This window comes from Pseudochaenichthys georgianus, chromosome 24, assembly GCF_902827115.2.
Source record: "Pseudochaenichthys georgianus chromosome 24, fPseGeo1.2, whole genome shotgun sequence".
Lineage (NCBI taxonomy): Eukaryota > Metazoa > Chordata > Actinopteri > Perciformes > Channichthyidae > Pseudochaenichthys > Pseudochaenichthys georgianus.
Window position 1 is genome coordinate 11451649 of NC_047526.1, and position 17504 is coordinate 11469152.

General features: G+C 42.3%; 1 protein-coding gene across 2 annotated transcripts in view; it reads left to right on the top strand.

Moving 5' to 3' along the window:
- Positions 1-16455, top strand: part of ches1 (checkpoint suppressor 1) — a 69940-nt gene extending 53485 nt beyond the window's left edge. For both annotated transcript variants that reach the window (XM_034075805.2, XM_034075806.2), the window contains exons 4-6: positions 559-617; positions 10494-10602; positions 12221-16455. In XM_034075805.2, the coding sequence (XP_033931696.1) occupies positions 559-617; positions 10494-10602; positions 12221-12767 (715 nt within the window). In that variant the 3' untranslated portion in view covers positions 12768-16455. The remainder of the gene's footprint in view (positions 1-558; positions 618-10493; positions 10603-12220) is intronic.
- The last annotated feature ends 1049 nt before the right edge of the window (positions 16456-17504 follow it).

Below are 17504 nucleotides of genomic sequence, written 5' to 3' on the forward strand. Positions count from 1 at the left end.
GTGTGTGTGTGTGTGTGTGTGTGTGTGTGTGTGTGTGTGTGTGTGTGTGTGTGTGTGTGTGTGTGTGTGTGTGCTCGTATGAGTGAAGATGCCTCCGTGAGAAATGCCGTCATTACCTCCCTCATTAGTGGTGCAATGATCACCTAAAGTGAGTGCGTGTTCCTCGGCGCGTGTGTCTGTCTTAAACTCGCGACACGAGTGTTAAATGTGTGTGTGTGTTTTACACGAGGTTTTTTTTCCTTCTGTGTTCATGTGTGTGAATGGACTAGTGGCGGGCGGTGGGGGTTTGTCATGAGAAATTACCCCCATGGACTACAGCGGCGAGGCTGTAATTCTCCGAGGTAATCACAGGGAATAATGGCAACAGTGGGACACCCGGGAATCTAATCACTGTAATCAGAAGCTCTGGCTTATGGGCTCAGATTCCTGCCTTGCTATCTGCCTCGTGATGAAGCCCGCCGGGCTGCTTTGACTGCTGCAACATGATCAAATGGTTGACCAGTTTTATCTGTTTCTCTCCCCTCCCTGCCCTCCTTATCCCTTCTTCTTCTTTTCTAGTCCTCCATTGTGGTCGGGAAGTCCCCTCTTCAGAAAGAACGGAGGAGTTCTCCTACAAGGTACGGTTTCACCTCAAGTCTTGTACTGCACACGTGTGTGTGTGATCTCCTGCCTCTTCTGTTTTATTTCTTTCTCTCTCTGTCTGTCTCACCCTCTTCCTCCCTCCCTTCCCTTCCACTCTCTACGGATATGCCAACTCTCATCATCTCAATTCCAAATCCCTCTTTTTAGAAGCGCACCTTGAGAATACCGAGTGCTGAGTTCTGACACTTGGCTCGGCGCCAGAGGAGGAGAGCTTTTTTTCCGACTGAGGCGTGTCTGAAACTTAAAAAGAAGTGATGGAGACACAGCAAGTGAGGGAAAGAAAAGAAAGGGGGAGAAAACTGATTCAAATCAGCCAATCCCCTTGCCTCCTTTCCTCATTCAACACTTTTACTCCTGTACGCCTCCTTCTCCCTGTATTTCCCATTATTCCTCTCCTCCCCCCCCCCCTGCCTCCTCCCTGGTGGCTGGACGGCAGTTTAAATGGACATTCAATCCCAATCAGGGAGCACTCCAGGAGCTCACTGGGCTGCCGAGTTCTAAATGGAGGGGGAAATGGATACATTAGGCGTCTGTGGCGCGCCCTCCATCGCCGCTGATAATGGAGTAGTAATGGTCAAGGAGCCGAGGATAGTGAGGAGTGTCTGGAAACCTGGACTCCCTCTAGACGATGTGAGAGTGATGCGTCTGAGCGGGACAGAGAGAAAGATAGGCGGAGGGAGAGCACGGGGGAAACTTTTTTAAACGTGTTTTTGAAAGGGTGCGGAATGGCCGGGTGTGACATTCATAGGCAGCGAGGGGGAAGAAAGAAAGAAAGAAAGTTGTGTCAGACAGCCAGAGGCAAAGACAAGGAAAAAGATGAGGGGGGGGGGGGGGGGGCTGTCAGGAAGAGTTCGGGGCTGTTAGTGCCTCCGTTATTACTTCCATCTCCCGTTCCCAGAGCTCTCAGAGCCGGGGTGGGTGAGATGTGCCTCTCCCTGTGGCCTAGCAGCTGCGTCCTTAATCCTTACCATCCGCCCAGAGTTCATCATTCAGGAGCTCTAGATTATACAGGATCTCTCCCAAGTGTTTCTCTTTTATTCAAGTACCTGCTGTAATTTAAAAAAGAAGCCCTATGCGTTCATTTACAAACTTTATTAACCTGTCAACTGTAGAGGTGGGCTGTTTCCAAGTTAATAGAAACATTTTTCTAAATGTTTGATTGCAGCATATCAGCACAGCACAGCCGCTTTGAGTTCCTGCTTCTCTTGAGTCACATTTGAAAATGATACTCCTTTGAAACTAACAGAACAGGAAAGTCTGAATATTAAGGTTGGGCTTTGGTGCTTTTTGTTTTTGCAGCTAGATAGCAGTAGTTAATGTATTGTTAATACAAATAAGACCTTATAACAACAAATGTTTTGAACGGGCAGTTTTGAGAAGTACATTTGAATGTACTTACTAGAGTATTTCAGTATGCTCCTTTATGCATACGCCACTGTTATGAATTGATCTTGTAAGCATCATATTACTATACAATGCCTCAACGAGAGCAAGACAGAGGTCATCTTTTTTGGACTCCAACCTCTCTGGTTGATATTCTGGGCTCTCTCAATAAAAACATCCTCCCCTCCGTCATGAACCTTGGAGTGACCTTCACTAGCACTTATAAATTCGACAAGCCGGTCAGCACCGTAGTCAATTCCTGCTTTTTTTTTTTTAAATAAGACTATTGGCTAAGACCAAGTCGTTTTTTATCTTTTAAAGACCTAGAAAGGGTTATTAACGCCTTTGTTACCTCGAGACTGGATTACTGCAATGCTCTGTATGTGGGTATGGACCAGGCCTCAATAGACGCCTGCAGCTAGTTCAGAATGCAGCTGCACGTCTTCTGACTGGCCACAAAAAGCGTGCCCACATCACCCCTACACTGGCTTCCAATTTGGTTCCGAATTGATTTTAAAATCATTTTATTTGTTTTCAAAGCCCTAAATGGGCTGGATCCTGCCAATATAGCCGAACTCCTCCATCGCCACACCCCAGGCAGAGCCTTGCTGGCAGTGCCCAAGACCAGGGCACTGAGCCTTCGCAGCAGCTGGCCCCAGGCTCTGGAACACTCTGCCCCTCCATGTGAGGTCGGCCCAGACCCTAGGGGTTTTTAAATGAACACTAAAAACTAATTTCTTCTCCCTGGCCTTCTAGTCAGAGCGGAACATGACACCTGACTATTCCCTGTGTTTTTGTTTTTTATATTTATGTTGTAAATTATTGTCTTTTATTGTGATTGTAGTAATGTGTTTTTATTACATGTACAGCACTTTGGCTCGACCAAAAATCGCTTTTAAATGTGCTTTATAAATAAAACTTGATTTGATTTGATACAATACATTTTTCTACAAAAAGTCAAACTTCCCACAAGTTTTAAAATGTGCCAGTAGCCACAGTAGAATACTGCTTGGATGTTAATGCATCAGTAACAACAATCCAGTATTATACCTATGGCACAATTAATTTCACAATCAATCAAAGTTGTATCGCATTATGGATTAGTGCAAAATGCAGTTTGCACACTACACTGAAATAACTATTACATTGACTTTAATTAAACGTCAACATATTCCACTCGCTTGTATTAGGTTAGTTGAAAGCAAAATATTAAGTTGAACCTTATATTGTTTTATTTAAACGTAATATTATTGCTTTCAACGGACCTAATACAAGTATGTGGAATCTGTTGGCATAATACAGTTAATTAAAGTTAACGTTTCAGTTAAGGCAAAATATGTGAACATATTTGAATCACGTATTGAGGTGCTTTCGGCCTACAAACGATCCTCTTTGATAAAAAGTTAATTTTCTATCACTTTTTAAATGATAATGTCAATTATGTTTCAAATAGATTATTCCCTATATTATGCAAATCATATCGCAAATGCAGTCAATATCAATAAAAGAATCACAATTAGTCATTTTTCCAAGCCGTGCAACCCCCATTTAAACCATAACATGTAGGAAAGTACAGAGTCTAAATGAACTGAAATACCTACAAGAACCTTATATCTGCATTCAACTCTATGGCATTCAGGTCCAGTGCTACAGTTACTGGCAGATGAAAACACATCGTGAGGAGAAAACTCAACTTCACGGGTAAAATCATTTTCATTTTCCCTTTTAGATTTTCCAGGCACATTTGAGATATCAAAGGAGCCCAAATCAACTCAGCTCAAACAGGAGGTCAAATATTAGATTTTTTTTAAATAGGTTAGGGGAATAGACTCAGAAATCAAATGAAAGTGTTCCATAAATACTGGAAAATTGTATCAATAGAAAAAAAGAAGTTAACCAGTTGTGATGTAGTAGCAGGTTTCCTGCTGGCAGTGGTGGTCAGTAACTACGTACATTTACTCTAGTACTTAAATAACATTTTCAGCTACTGAGCATATTCATTTCCTTTTTTCCCTTTTAAGTTTCTTTATACGTCTAGTCCAGTGGTTCCCAAACGGTGTGCCGTGAGGCAAGTCCGGGTGTGCCGTGGGATTTTGTGACAACCATACGTTATTATTGCAATACTACATAAAAATAATTACTTTTGAATTTACTATATCAGTACTTTGTAGGTTTATATGTACGTAATCTGCGTGACTTGTGCGTCCACATCTCCACGTGCAGTGCTGCATAAACATGGCTGAGTCAGCGATAACTTTCGAGGGCTGGAGGTATGCCCATTATTTTGAGTTCATCCGAAGAATAGACAGGAATGTGACGGTGAGGTGCAAACTGTGTCCAGGCCAGCAGCTGTTATCCACTGCTGGAAACACCACGTCAAACACCTGCAAAGAACACATGCTAAGGTGAAGCTAACGCACACGTTATTTGTTGTTTGTTTATATCACGTAGTCTGTTCTTCTTCTCTGTCTTCCGGTTGTTGTCTGTTTTGAACAGACAACAGTTTTTATATATACAGTCTATGGTTTTGAATGACAAATACACACTACCGCCGCCTGCTGGTAAGGAAAATTATTGCCACTCACGCATGCGCAGTTCGTACGTGCTCGGCGAGTAAAGTAACGAGTAAAGTAACGAGTAAAGTAACGAGTAAAGTAACGAGTTACTTTATATAGATAGTAACGAAGTAGTATAATATATTACTTTTTTTAAAGTAATATGTAATATATTACATTTGTTTAGTAACGACCCCATCTCTGGAGTTGGCGTTCTCTACTCTGATTTACATGAAGAACAACAGGAGGTCACGGCTCTCTGTTGAACAGGACTTGCGAGTGGCCCTCTCCTCAGTGCCACCAAGGATTAAAAAAATCTGCGCACCCCAACAGGCACATGTATCTCACTAATTTGTAAGTCAGCAAAATATTTACAATAGCACATGTTTCACTGCTGATTGCTGAAATGTTACATTTATAATTTGTAGTGCAGGACCATGGACAATGCAGCTTCCTTGCATTGACAGTTCTCTGTGCTGAGTTTCCTTTGCCTCATTTTTAATGTTGTGACCTGTCTGGTTTAAATGAGTGTGTTGCTGCTTTGATGAAGCCTAATTTGATACAGTTTCAAATTAATTTCTGAAATATTTCGTTAATAAATATTTCATGAGTAATATAGTTGTCTTTGTCACATTTTATTTGGCATTAGTAAATAATTATGCACATTTACAGATATTTTACATGATATGAGTGATAACACGTGTTATAAGGGCTATTTTGCACAATAGGTGTGCCTTGAGATTTGTACTTGTCCTTTGGTGTGCCTTGGGCACAAAAAGTTTGGGAACCACTGGTCTAGTCCACTTTAATTTACACTACTAAGATTTAGAATAATGATACAAAATATAATCAACAAAACTAGTGTTTCTCTGTTTGCAAAATACTTCACTCTGGACAATGCAACATAAAGTGAGGAAAATCAGCGTATATATATATTTTTAGCTAAATCTAAACGGAGCAGATTAGAGGCGGGGATTCGTTGACAGATTAAAAAATAAATAAATCATTCAGTCCATTTTGGCTTCATGTGCCAACTTCATTTGAATGAACAAGGCACCCTTCCAATTAGTCCCTATATACAATACATCCATAGTTCAGCCTTATATGACCCATGTTTGTAACCCTGTTAAAAAGTTGTTTTACGTTAGCTTACTTAAGTGTTGCTTAATTAAGTGTTGCTTTTATTCCCCCCCCCCCCCCCCCATTCCCCTAAATCATTGCACATGTCAGTCAGCCTGCCTCTTAGACACTCAGCTGGAGTGTCAAAATTGATGAGCCAGTTAGCCCTCCAGCTAATCTGCAGCCAGTCAGTAGACATCCTGCCCTCAGACTGTACTCTGTTCAACACGGCAGATAAACAGGTGGGTGGGGGGGATGAGGGGGGTGTTTCACTGAGAGAGAGGCCACTTGTGTCTCTCTGCTGGGAGTGACCTTTGAACTTTAAACCGAGTGTGTTTGTGTGCCTGTCTGCTCCGCTCCTCTGCCGGCCTGAGAGGAGACTGCAGCCTCCAGGGCCATGTGGAACTAATTTAACAGGAGAGCAGAGAGGAGGGGGCGGGGGTTCTGAGGAAAACAGGCAGACGAAGACGTAGGAAGCAGACAGAAAGGCAGAGCAGCTGACCAGACATGGGAAGACAACCTAGAGGATATTTTCTCTCCAGGAAACAAAAAGACGGAGAAGCGGACAGACACCGCTCCTCTTCTGTATTTAAATTCCCTTCCCTCAGTGCGCCCCGCTTTCAGAGCCGAATGTTGTTGTTTTTCCTTGCTTTCAGCTTGTAAAATGTATAGCTCAATCTCAGTGAGTGAGGACGGTCTTTGCTACCCCCCCACGCCCCCCACATTTAGTTTGTCACCTCATCTCCTTAGCATATGTCCCAGGCTTTTCACCTGCGGGGCCCGGCGTTCATGACTCAGTAGGAAAGATGAGTCACCACTGTACATGGGATGGAAGCGAGATGGATGGAGGAGGAAGGGGAGGAAATCAACAGGAGGGGACGGAATTAGAAAGACAAAGAGAAGGGCTTTGCTGAGAAAAATCGAACGTGAGGAGGTGGAGATCTAAAACACGCACACAAGAGGAGAGTTGCTTGCGCTAGGTGTGTGTGTGTGTCTAGGGTAAACAGTGGCGCTCAGGAGTGTGTCGCTGAGCTATGAGAGGCCATGTCAAACAGAGCTCGGTATTTCCTTTCCCCCTTTTCTTTTCTCTCTGCTTCTCTCTATCACTTTCTCTGCTGATGCATGATCTACTACTCTGTGGCATGTGGAAGGGGAGCCGTTGCTATGGCAACCCAAAGCCTGACTGGAGCGAGGTGGGGAAGCAGGGGCGGGAGGCACATCAACCCGGGGAGACCTAATGCACTGTCCACACACATACACACACACACGGCCATGCAGCGAGTTATCAAGATTACAAAAGAGACTCTGTGCAGGGACCTACTTATAAGGTTATGGAGAGCAGAGCTGGAGATATCAGGGGCCGGGCCGCACTAACTGGAGTCAATAAGATTACTGTGGACACAGCCGGCCAGGGGAAAGGCTGAAAGGCTACAGCAACACACCGACTATAACAAACGACAAACACAACCGTCATATCTCATCCGCTCCGTTGGAAGAAATACACGTTGTGGGAGTGTTTTCCGGGGGCCCTCGCGGGACAACTTGTATGTTTTAATGAGCTTGCGGTTCCTGGGGTGAATTACATGTATCCTCGTAACATCAATCATGAATAGAGTGGTGCAGGAATGACTTCCCTCATCTCAAAGTGAATTTTTTTTTCAACAGGTTTTTGGTTTATATACCTGTAAAAAATTTCCGTGGGTAATATAGGCACTTTTTTAAAGATGAAAAATGTCAGTAAACAGACCTTTTTCTTAATATCTGAAGCTCCTATATGTCACAAAAAGGTGGTTGCAAACAAGTGACTAAATAAGACTACTAAATATCATCATGTCAAACGTTAGCTGCCGTTAGCTTAGCAGTGTTGCAAAGTGATGCGACTGTGATGTATATTGTTTATAGCCAAACGTTCACTTTTTACTTCCGGCATTTACGCTTCAACTGTTATAAAAATATTTTAATATGCGGCGATTATCCTTCTGGACAAATGTGTCAATATCATCAACTTGTGTTTGCCACATATCTTATTTTATGCTATATTCCAAAAACCAAGGGGAAAATCCCCTACTTCCGGGGCCACCTAAAAAATACATCATCACTGCACCACGTTTTATAAAAATAGAACTCAAGCTACAGTTTATTCAGCTATAGTTAAATATTGCTTCTGCTGCAGAATAAGCAAACGGCAGGTCGTCATGTGCAAAATTCAAACTGACCCCCGAGATGAAAATGACAGCTGTTTTACTGAGCTGGGATGGCGGTGGTGGTGATTCGCCGACCCTGAGTAATGAGAGCTTTTGGCTCAGATGAACACACGCACTCTCCTTTTCACCTCTCTTCTCCTCTGCAACACAGACAATAAAGATATAGATATAGATTTGCAGCTGTTGCAGAGTTGAAAGCATCCACATAGATCTCCCTTCTCCCCTATTTTTTTAAAATGGTCAGGGAGTCATGACTTTGACCTTGATGGAAAATATAAAGCTGAATAAAAAAAAAGCTATTATCTGATGGTGCTTAAAAGGGTTATTCTTTTTTTAATACTGAGACAGTTCTGAACCAGAAAGATGTTCCACTGTCATCAGAAATCCCCCTGGACACAATGGAAGGTTAAATTCATTCCATGTCAAGTTGATTTTAAATCTTTATGGCATCACAAGTTGAATTATTAAAATGTTTTTTATTCACTCATAATCCTTATTCATTATGAAATAGTGAAAACATACAAATGTTAAAAAAAATGTAGGACATTTTGGAAAATAAGTTTATTCACTAGCTTGCTGAGAGTTGGATGAGAAGATTGACACCACTCATGCCATGACTGTAAAGCGCATATGAGGCTTCAGCTAGCAGCCTGTTAGCTTAGCTTAGCATAAGGATGGGAGTCTGTGGAAACTATCCTGGCTTTGTCCAAATATATCAAAATTATGTATCCAGGCACACTAAGAGCTGACTAATAAACACATTATATCTTGTTTGTTTAATCTGTGAAAAAGGTGTAGAAGTGACACATACCACCTTTTCCTGTCTTATGCTAAGCTAAGATAACTGGCTGCTACCTCTAGCTTGTTGTTTAGCATACACACACAAGAGTGGTATCTATCTTCTCGCCATAGCCAGTAAGTCGATCTATTCCTTAGGTGCAGATGTATTAAAAATCCAAACTGAAATGTCACTACAGTATGCAGAATACATTTACAAGGGACTACAGCTGTAAATCCTGCGTCTACCAGCTGTCTGATTGGATTAGGAGTGTTGCTGCACTGCGATCCTCAGGTCTCCCCACAGATTTTCAAATGGCTTCAAGTCCAGGCTTTGGGTGGGGATACTCAAGGACATTCAGGGATTTGTTCCAAAGCCAGTCCATTATCCTGGATGTGTGCTTCGGGGTGTTGTGTTGCTGGAAGGCAAATCCCAGTTCTCTGCATTTTTCTTCGAGGGCCTGTTTGTACTCGGCTGTGTTTTATATGATGGAGCCAAAGTCGTGCTATGCAGCGTAGTGACACCAGGTGATAAGCAGTACGTGTTTTTTCCCGGTTGAAATTTCAGACCCGAGGACTCAATTTCTGTCTCATTAGATCAGAGAAAGCACTATTTGGTAAACTCCAGGTGGGTTGCCATATGCTTGTTCATTCCGCAGAGTGAAATGGCTCTTAGATGGAGTACTGGAGAGTTGTCCTTCTGGTAGATTCTCCAGTTTCCTTGACAATTTGTTACCAAGGCCATTAGACCATTTATTCTCCTTTTTGCTCCCTGACCAAGGCCATTTCTGCCTGGTAAGTGTTGACCAGATGGACCATTTCTGGAAATGTCTTAATGATGGAGCCCACTGTGCTCCTGGGAACTGTTTCTGTCACAAATCTGTCTTTTTCTGTCATTCTTAGTAAGCTGTCGGACTGATTTATACAGATGCATTTCTAATTCATATCTTGTTCACCTTCAAGTCAGAGTGTCATTGATAGAGGTAAAGGGAAATGGTGTACCTAATTAGGGCTAAAGCAATTATTTGACTCGAAATTAATAGCCGGCAAGAATTGTAATAATTGATTACCCGTTTCAGTCATTTTCTTTCAGGAAAAATGCCCCCATTTCTCTGGCCTCTCAATGTTATTCAACTAAACATTTTGGGGTTTTGATTGATGATTTTGGGCTCCTTAGACTTTACTTTGTTCTGACAATCTTAATCTCAGGTTTAATTTAGGTTAACAATTCTTAAACATATTGTCCTCATTGATTGTAATGTTGTGTTTTTTACCTATTCAAATCGCATCGTATGGAAATCGAGAAAATAATAAACATTGGAAAGAATCTTACTCAAATACGACTAATAAAGGTATACATTTTGAATTTGGAGTAGTGTATGTGGCTCACTAAAAAAATGTCATTGTATGAGTTTTATCCAAGTTTCAAAGACAAATGTGTAATTTCTTGCACATTTTCAAAGGTGCGGTATCGCCCTTTAACTTCTCGCTGCCTGCTGCTCAGTCCACAGCCTCAGACAGGCCGGACTCAGCCGAGCCCAGCGGTCGTTGGTAATTGAATGATTCGCAGTGGCCTTAACTCATTTATGACGCTTTCCCGCTCAATTTAACCTTGCCTTGCTCATCAATATTGGCCTGTTGGCCTCCTCAGTCAGCCAGTGAAGTCTCATTGAGCTGCTCCCGGAGTCTTGGTCCGATCGGGTCTTGAAGAATCTTTCCTTCCTACTTTGAAACTGATGTTTGTGTTGCATGTGATTTGTGGTTTTATCTGTGTGTATAACTTCTAACAAGTGCTTTTTTCTCTCTCTTTTAGTTCCCCGTGGTGTGATCCAAAATGGCGCCCGTATCCGTAGCCAGGCATTCTTCCCTGTGATAAGACCCCTACCTGTAAGCCCTGTGGGGAGCAGAACCTCAGCCATAAGGTGGGTTTACTTTTCTCCTGTTTCCTGTATTATCAGAGGTGGAAAAAGTACTCAGATCCTCTACTTGATTAAACATACTGCTCCCTACTTTCACCCTCTGTCTGAAACCAGAGCCCAGTCTGCTCTGATTGGTTAGCTAGCCGGCTGTGTTGTGATTTGTTAAATGCTTAGAGCTGTCCCGCCCCTTAGCCTACCACTTAAATTGCTTTCGAGTGCTAACCATTAGAAGCACAGGTGTTACGTAGTGATGTCATTATTACATTACATGTCATTTGTTAGACGCTCTTATCCAAAGCGACTTACATACATTCAGTACTGTGGGCAATCCCACAGAAGCCATTTGGGGTGAAGTGTCTCAGGGACACAACGATATGCTGACTGCAGTGGGACTCGAACTTGCTATCCCCTTATTCGAAGTCCAGCACACTACCCACTGAGCCACAGCCTCCCATTATGTTACAGAAGTAAACAAAGGAGTCAAATGGAGGCTTCTCAGGCAGGGGAGGGAGTGTGTGGGTGAGAAACTCCCTCTAGAGGGAACTTTAGGATTTTAGCCTTTGCAGATCATTTACAACTACACAAACCTATATAACACACTACAGGAGAAAAGTATAATAGGGCCCCTTTAAAGTGTTCCGTCAAATACAGGCACACCCACAAGCTCACACAGAGTAGCTCTCAAATAAACACAAATATGCACGCGTACACAAACCAGACCTCGCACCAAAAACTTTCCACGGAGAGTTTACATAATTACATCTTTATTATGTCCAAAAGTCAGAGGCATTCACACGCTCCTGGCTGTTCCAGACAATTCATCCAGGTGTGTTTTATATAACGGTCTCACACAAAAACACACACAAACAGGTTTATTAGAGGGAGAGGACTCGTGATTCAAAGAACATTCGGAGCATGCTTGGACATGCACATCCATCATAGCAGCACAAGAGTGTGATGGCCTGCACCGCACAATGAATTAAACATAGCCAAAGTCTCACTAAAGGTATGCAGTGAATATTTGATCACTGTAAAGGGTGCTTGTTTTTCTTATAAGATATTAATATGCTAACTCTTATTCTGAGGGTGGGGGGAAATGTCCAGGGGTACAGGGCAGGCTGCAGAAGCTCCTTTTAGATGTATGGCTTGTCAGAGAACACCCCTGTCCTTTCACTCCGTACAGAGCAAAGTGTCTCCTGACCACAGGAGCAACAACATGTGCTGCACTGTAATGCGGCGGCTGATGCAAAGCGCATAGCGGTTAAACGGCTGCAGAATCATCATCCTCACTTCAAAAGCTTCTTCATGTGCTCAGCGTGTTTCAGCACCTCAGGGAGCATGCTCAAAATGCACAGTGTCATGAGGAAAATGCATAGGTGGCAATCTGAGAATGAGTCATTTCACCAAAAAGAAAAAAAAGGGAAGGCTGACTCTTTTTTTCGTAGGTTTGAATCTGACCTGAAAAATATGCACATTAGGCCCTAGGGGCTATTTGAGTTTGATAGATTATCACATGGATTCTTTTTGCTTTGCAGCCAAATGCAGAGCCTCGGTGGAGTGGGGGGGTGCAGCGGGCCACCTGGCTGGCAGTAACACTTTCTCCTGTCCTTGCCTCATACAGATCATCCCTGGGAGATTATCTAAGCCGAGGACAGGACAGCCCGTCCCGCTACTCCCCGCCGCTCTGCAGCGAGGACCTCCAGGACGACCACACTTACAGCACCGCCAAATCCCCCAGCAGGCTTTGCTCCCCTTCCTCCGAGATGGACGACGACGACGACATCATCGCAGTGGAGATCCAATCGGACGTCAAACCCGAGCCCCGGGAGATCCCGTTAGATTCTCACATCACCTCCGCCGCCGCCGCTGCTAACTACATTTCCCAGCAGTCCCTGCGCGGACAGAGACGTAGCTCGGGGCCGGGCGCTGGGACTCTGGCAGGGAGCAGTTTGTGGACCAAAAACCGAGCGAGGTGCATTAGCGACACGCTGCCCCTGAAGAAGCGGCGCGCGGCGGCGGTGGAGAAGCCGCCGGAGAGCGACGACGAGGAGATGAAGGAGGCGGCAGGGTCTCTGCTCCACCTGGCGGGGGTCCGAGCCTGCCTCAACAACATCACAAACCGCACCGCCAAGGGCCAGAAGGAGCAGAAAGAGGCCCTGAGAAACTAACACACACGTAGTCACGCAAAATGGACGCTACACACACACACATGAACACACGTACACAAATAGGTCAACAGGTAACTACAGCATTAGTCTCTACGGACACGTCTCATCTCCCTCTATCTATCTGCAGGGCATTAGGTGAATCCTACTTATTTGTGGCAATATCAAAAATCTATGTTTTCCTACATGTTCAGCAACACTAACATCGATGGGTCTTTCTCATGTGTCTCTGTTGTTTTCGTTGTTTAAAAAGGGGATGAAAGCCATACAAAAAAACACAACAACGCATGTTTTGTCACTAATTTGGACGACGCGACAAAACCAAATCACATTGAGGAGCGCGCAGTGCACGAACACAAAGGATGGCTGTTTGTCTTACCTGTTTGTTTCTATGTGAATCTGTAGCAATTTCGCAGTGATGCCAGCAAAAAAAGACGACGGCAGCGGAGCCTTTTTCAAAAACGAGACTTGGCGCTCTTCCCCGGGACGCTCGCTCGCATCACTTCTCCGACATCCATGAGCACAAATGTGAGACTGTGCCAAAGATAAAGCGACCAGGTTGCTTCATGTAGCCGATTACGACAGCTGACAAAAAATGAAAAAATATAAAGAAGGCATAGCGGTAAAGAAGAGCTAAGGGAGGACGACCTCAAGCGTCAAAAATAATTGTAAAACCCAATGTGATATATATTCATGCACTTAAGATTATTTAACACCACTTATAATAGAAGCATCATGGGGTTTATTTCAAGAGCACTCATAGTATTTAAGAATAGATATTTTAAAATGAGAAAAAAAATGGTCATGTTTATCACCATAGAGATGGATAGTGTGCCGGGTCTGAGGCAATATCTCCTTCATTTTGTTGTTGTTGTTGCATAATGTAAAACGTCCCTGAATCTTCCCCAGTACTTCTGTCCATAGACGTAGACACTTGGTATAGATATGGTAGCTACCAGTTAGCTACAACCACCTTCCTATTCATTTGACAATGTCAAAGAAACTATATACATGAACTGTGGGTTTTTAGATTTCTGTTTGTGTCTGTTTACCCTCACTCTTCCCTCATAAAGATATAAGCAATTTGTCCCACGCGGGCAACTCTGTAAAAAGGTTAGAAAATATTTTATTTTTTTCCTTTCTTAATTGAAGCAATTTGACCTGCAGGACTTTCTCAGTTATATTGCATGGGTGCTTGTAAATAAGATAAAAAGCAAATCTTTTTTATTCAAAAATCATGTAAGATAAACAATGTATTTAGCATGAAGCATGACTTATTTTCATATAAACCTTGATCCTAGAGGAAAGAAAAAAAGTTTTGCCGCCAATTCTTATACCCGTGATTATAATGGATTTATTTTGTTTGTTTTTTGTTTAGTTTGAATCTTTTTGGGTTCTATTTTTCCTCTGAGCGGGCTTTCAAAGACACGTCTTCAGGGAGGAGCGGGGGGGATCACTCTGCACCTCTCGGGCTTCGGGTTCAGGCTCTGTAGGCCAGCTGGATCACCTCTTAGGGGTGGGCTTCCGTCTTCTTCTGCCTGTACAGTGATTTTTAGGTGTTCAATGTTAACCCCAGTGTTATTTCAGAACACATCTGTAGAGTGTGTGAGTTTGTTTGTGTGCCCAGGAACACACACCCTTTAACATTGTGCCTGCCTGCCTGCCTGCCCTCAGTACCTCTGTCGTCATGTCCCCCCCGACATGTCAGAACGTTTCACGTCTTTATTTATAACAGTATTGTGTGTAAATGTACATGTGTCCTTATTTTCCCATCGGCATAGTCAGTGTAAATGTTTGGATCGGACGGGCATGGGAAACTTTGAAAGAACCTCATATCTCCAAACGTAGGTGTTGAAAAGAAAGAGGAATGTAGGAGATGGCATCGTTTTTTTTATTTACAAACAGTATTGTACCCTTTGATTAAAGGAATCACTTGTGGATGTCAAGCTTGTATACATATTTATCTCAAGAGCTCTGTCTGGAGGTGTTTATTTAAATATATTTTGCCAATCTACAAGACAATATCATGGAAATCCACAAGGGTCAGTTGGGGGCTTTGACATTTTTGCATCAGAAGTGATATAAATACCACACTGCCATAGAGTGGTGCGGTGATGACGTATTTCTGTAGGCCGACCGGGAAGTTAGCATAGCAAGGGCTCCCTCGACAAAAAACAATAGGAATTTTCCATTGGATTGTGGAATATTGCAGAAAATATGATCTGTGGCAAACACACATTTATGAAATGTATACTTTTTGTTGAGCAGTATTATCTCTACAAATTAACACCCCTTTGATGATTTTTACAGCATAAATTAAGTAAAATGCCAACGTTATGCTATAAAGAAAACTACATCACGCTCGCATGACTTCACTACCGCTAAGCTAACGGCGGCTAACGTTCGACCTGATGACGATTTGTAGTTTTTTGTTTTAAAGAAATCGCAATTTTTACGATACCAGTGGGGTTTTTTCTGACTTATTTGATGTCGTAAAACACAACCTGAACATCTCTTAAGCTTGTGTTCACCACAGATCTTATTTTAGGCGTCCAAAAAGACGTTAACTTCCAAACGAGGGAATCAAAAATGCGAACTCAATCCTGGGTTTAAGGACTCATTCCTGCACCACTCTATTATTCCGTAAACAGTAATGCATAAAGTATTGAATCCCCTCCACTTGCAGCTTTTCAGGATAAAATCAGGCTGGGTTTTGGTTGTAGCAGCAGTCACAAGTTTTATTTTGTTTTCTTTGTCGAGTGATAGTCAGCGAGCCAAGCAGGCAAACAAATGCATGTCCCATCCTCCGGTACAATCTTTTGCCACCTGTAGCATGCATCACTGGCTTCGCATTTGTATGGTATCCATGCCGACATATTAAAAAAAGGCTAAAAGGAGACACTGTCTTGTTGTGTGCCATCCGTCTCTCGTCTGATATTTGTCATAGAGTGCTCCCGCGGCCCAGGTCAAGCACTCTGCTGTATTTGTGGCAACAATCCACTGTTGTGGTGACTAATAACGTGTTCAGCTGGCAAGAGGCATGTCGAGGGGGAACAAAATCCACCTTTTCCCCCTCTGACTCACTCGGTGACATGCAGGAGGGATGAACTCCTGACCTTTGAGTCCTGCAAAAACACACAAATATACTATTAAAGCAAAGGAAATATACTTCACTGCCTAAAAAGCCCCTTAAAACAAGTGTTAGTTACAAACCTGCCAAACATACAAATGAAACGCTCTTAAAATATACAGTTGCCATTTTTTTTTTTTGTTATGCGCGTTTTCATGTTCTGTTTTGTTTTTCTCTCTCTGACAAAATTATCTACAATACTGCCTTTTTTTTTTTGTGACTGTCTGAGTATTGGAAAGCCATAGGTTAGAGATGTCAAAATGCAAAACTGTTATTGATCTGTGAGATGTGATGCAGAGTGCTCCCGGGTGTAGTTGTTTTTTTTTGTTTTTTGTTCAGTTAATGTTCAATTCTCTCCTTATTGTGCAATCATATTGCCAAAGAATGATTTCAAGACCTATTTCATCACTACATGTAAATATCAACGTTGTCCAATACCGTGGCAAAAAATATATAAATGTTGTTTTATTTTGTTTTCCATTTTCTGAAAAACTGCAATGATGTTTATGTGATGTATTGTCTTCCAGTTGGTTGCAATAATAAAAAATACAAGTTGCAGAAGATTAGTTTGGCTATTCATTTAAAAAAGATTATTGAACCATAATCATAGATAAATAAAACCCATGTTGACTACTGTGACGCATTTAAAGGAATACTTTACCAACAAAATGACCATATGAATGACTTACCTTAAAAACATAAAAAACGTTTTCTCGCAAACCTTCGCTATGAACGAAGAATGAAATAACAAATAAGCAATTTCATTAACATCTTATTAAGGTTTTAGCTGTGTTTATGTATGGGCCATATACTGTACACCAAGGGAAATTCCTTGTGTGTAAACCTACTTGGCCATAAAGCTGTTTCTGAATCTGATTGCATGGACATGTAGTGCACCTTTCTAAGCTTTAGACTCTATCATTAGAAAGTTTTTTATTGTAAGGGTTTATTTATTTACATGTTGGGAGCGTATGGCTGAATAATCCAGATGTATACTGCACGAGTTGTGTGAGAATCTATGAAAGGGATTATTCATATTGTTTTTCTGTTGTTGAAAGTGTCCCTCATTTATTTTTAATTCATCACAAATTTTGATTCGTTTTTTTTCTCAAGGAAGCATGCGAGAAGAATAAAGTTTCCTTCAATAATTCAAGGTGAGTTATTGATGTGCAAAGGTTCATTTCATGCGTGTAGTTTTCTTTAATCACTGCAGCACTGGTGCACTTCATGTGGGCAAACAAGCAGCAATTTAACCGTTTTCCTCTCAAAGTTCAGAGTTAAATATAGTCAAGGATTACAAGAGAGCATATCACTCTTTCTAACCCCCTCCCTCCCTTTCACCACTCCAACATGCAACACACAATAACCCCCATTTACTGGCTTTGTGAGACTGGAGACTCTTTAATTTGCTCTCAAGACTGACCCCAATCATTAACCTCACATATTCCCATCAACAAGGGTCTTATCATAACCATGCCTCTTCCGCCAGTTAATTATTCATTTACTTCCTCCAATCATTGAAGTTCAATACTTCTGATTAAAGTCAAACTCCAGGTGTAAAAGAGTGAAGTGTAGCAAAGAGTTCCTCAATGTCTTATCAGCCTGAGTGG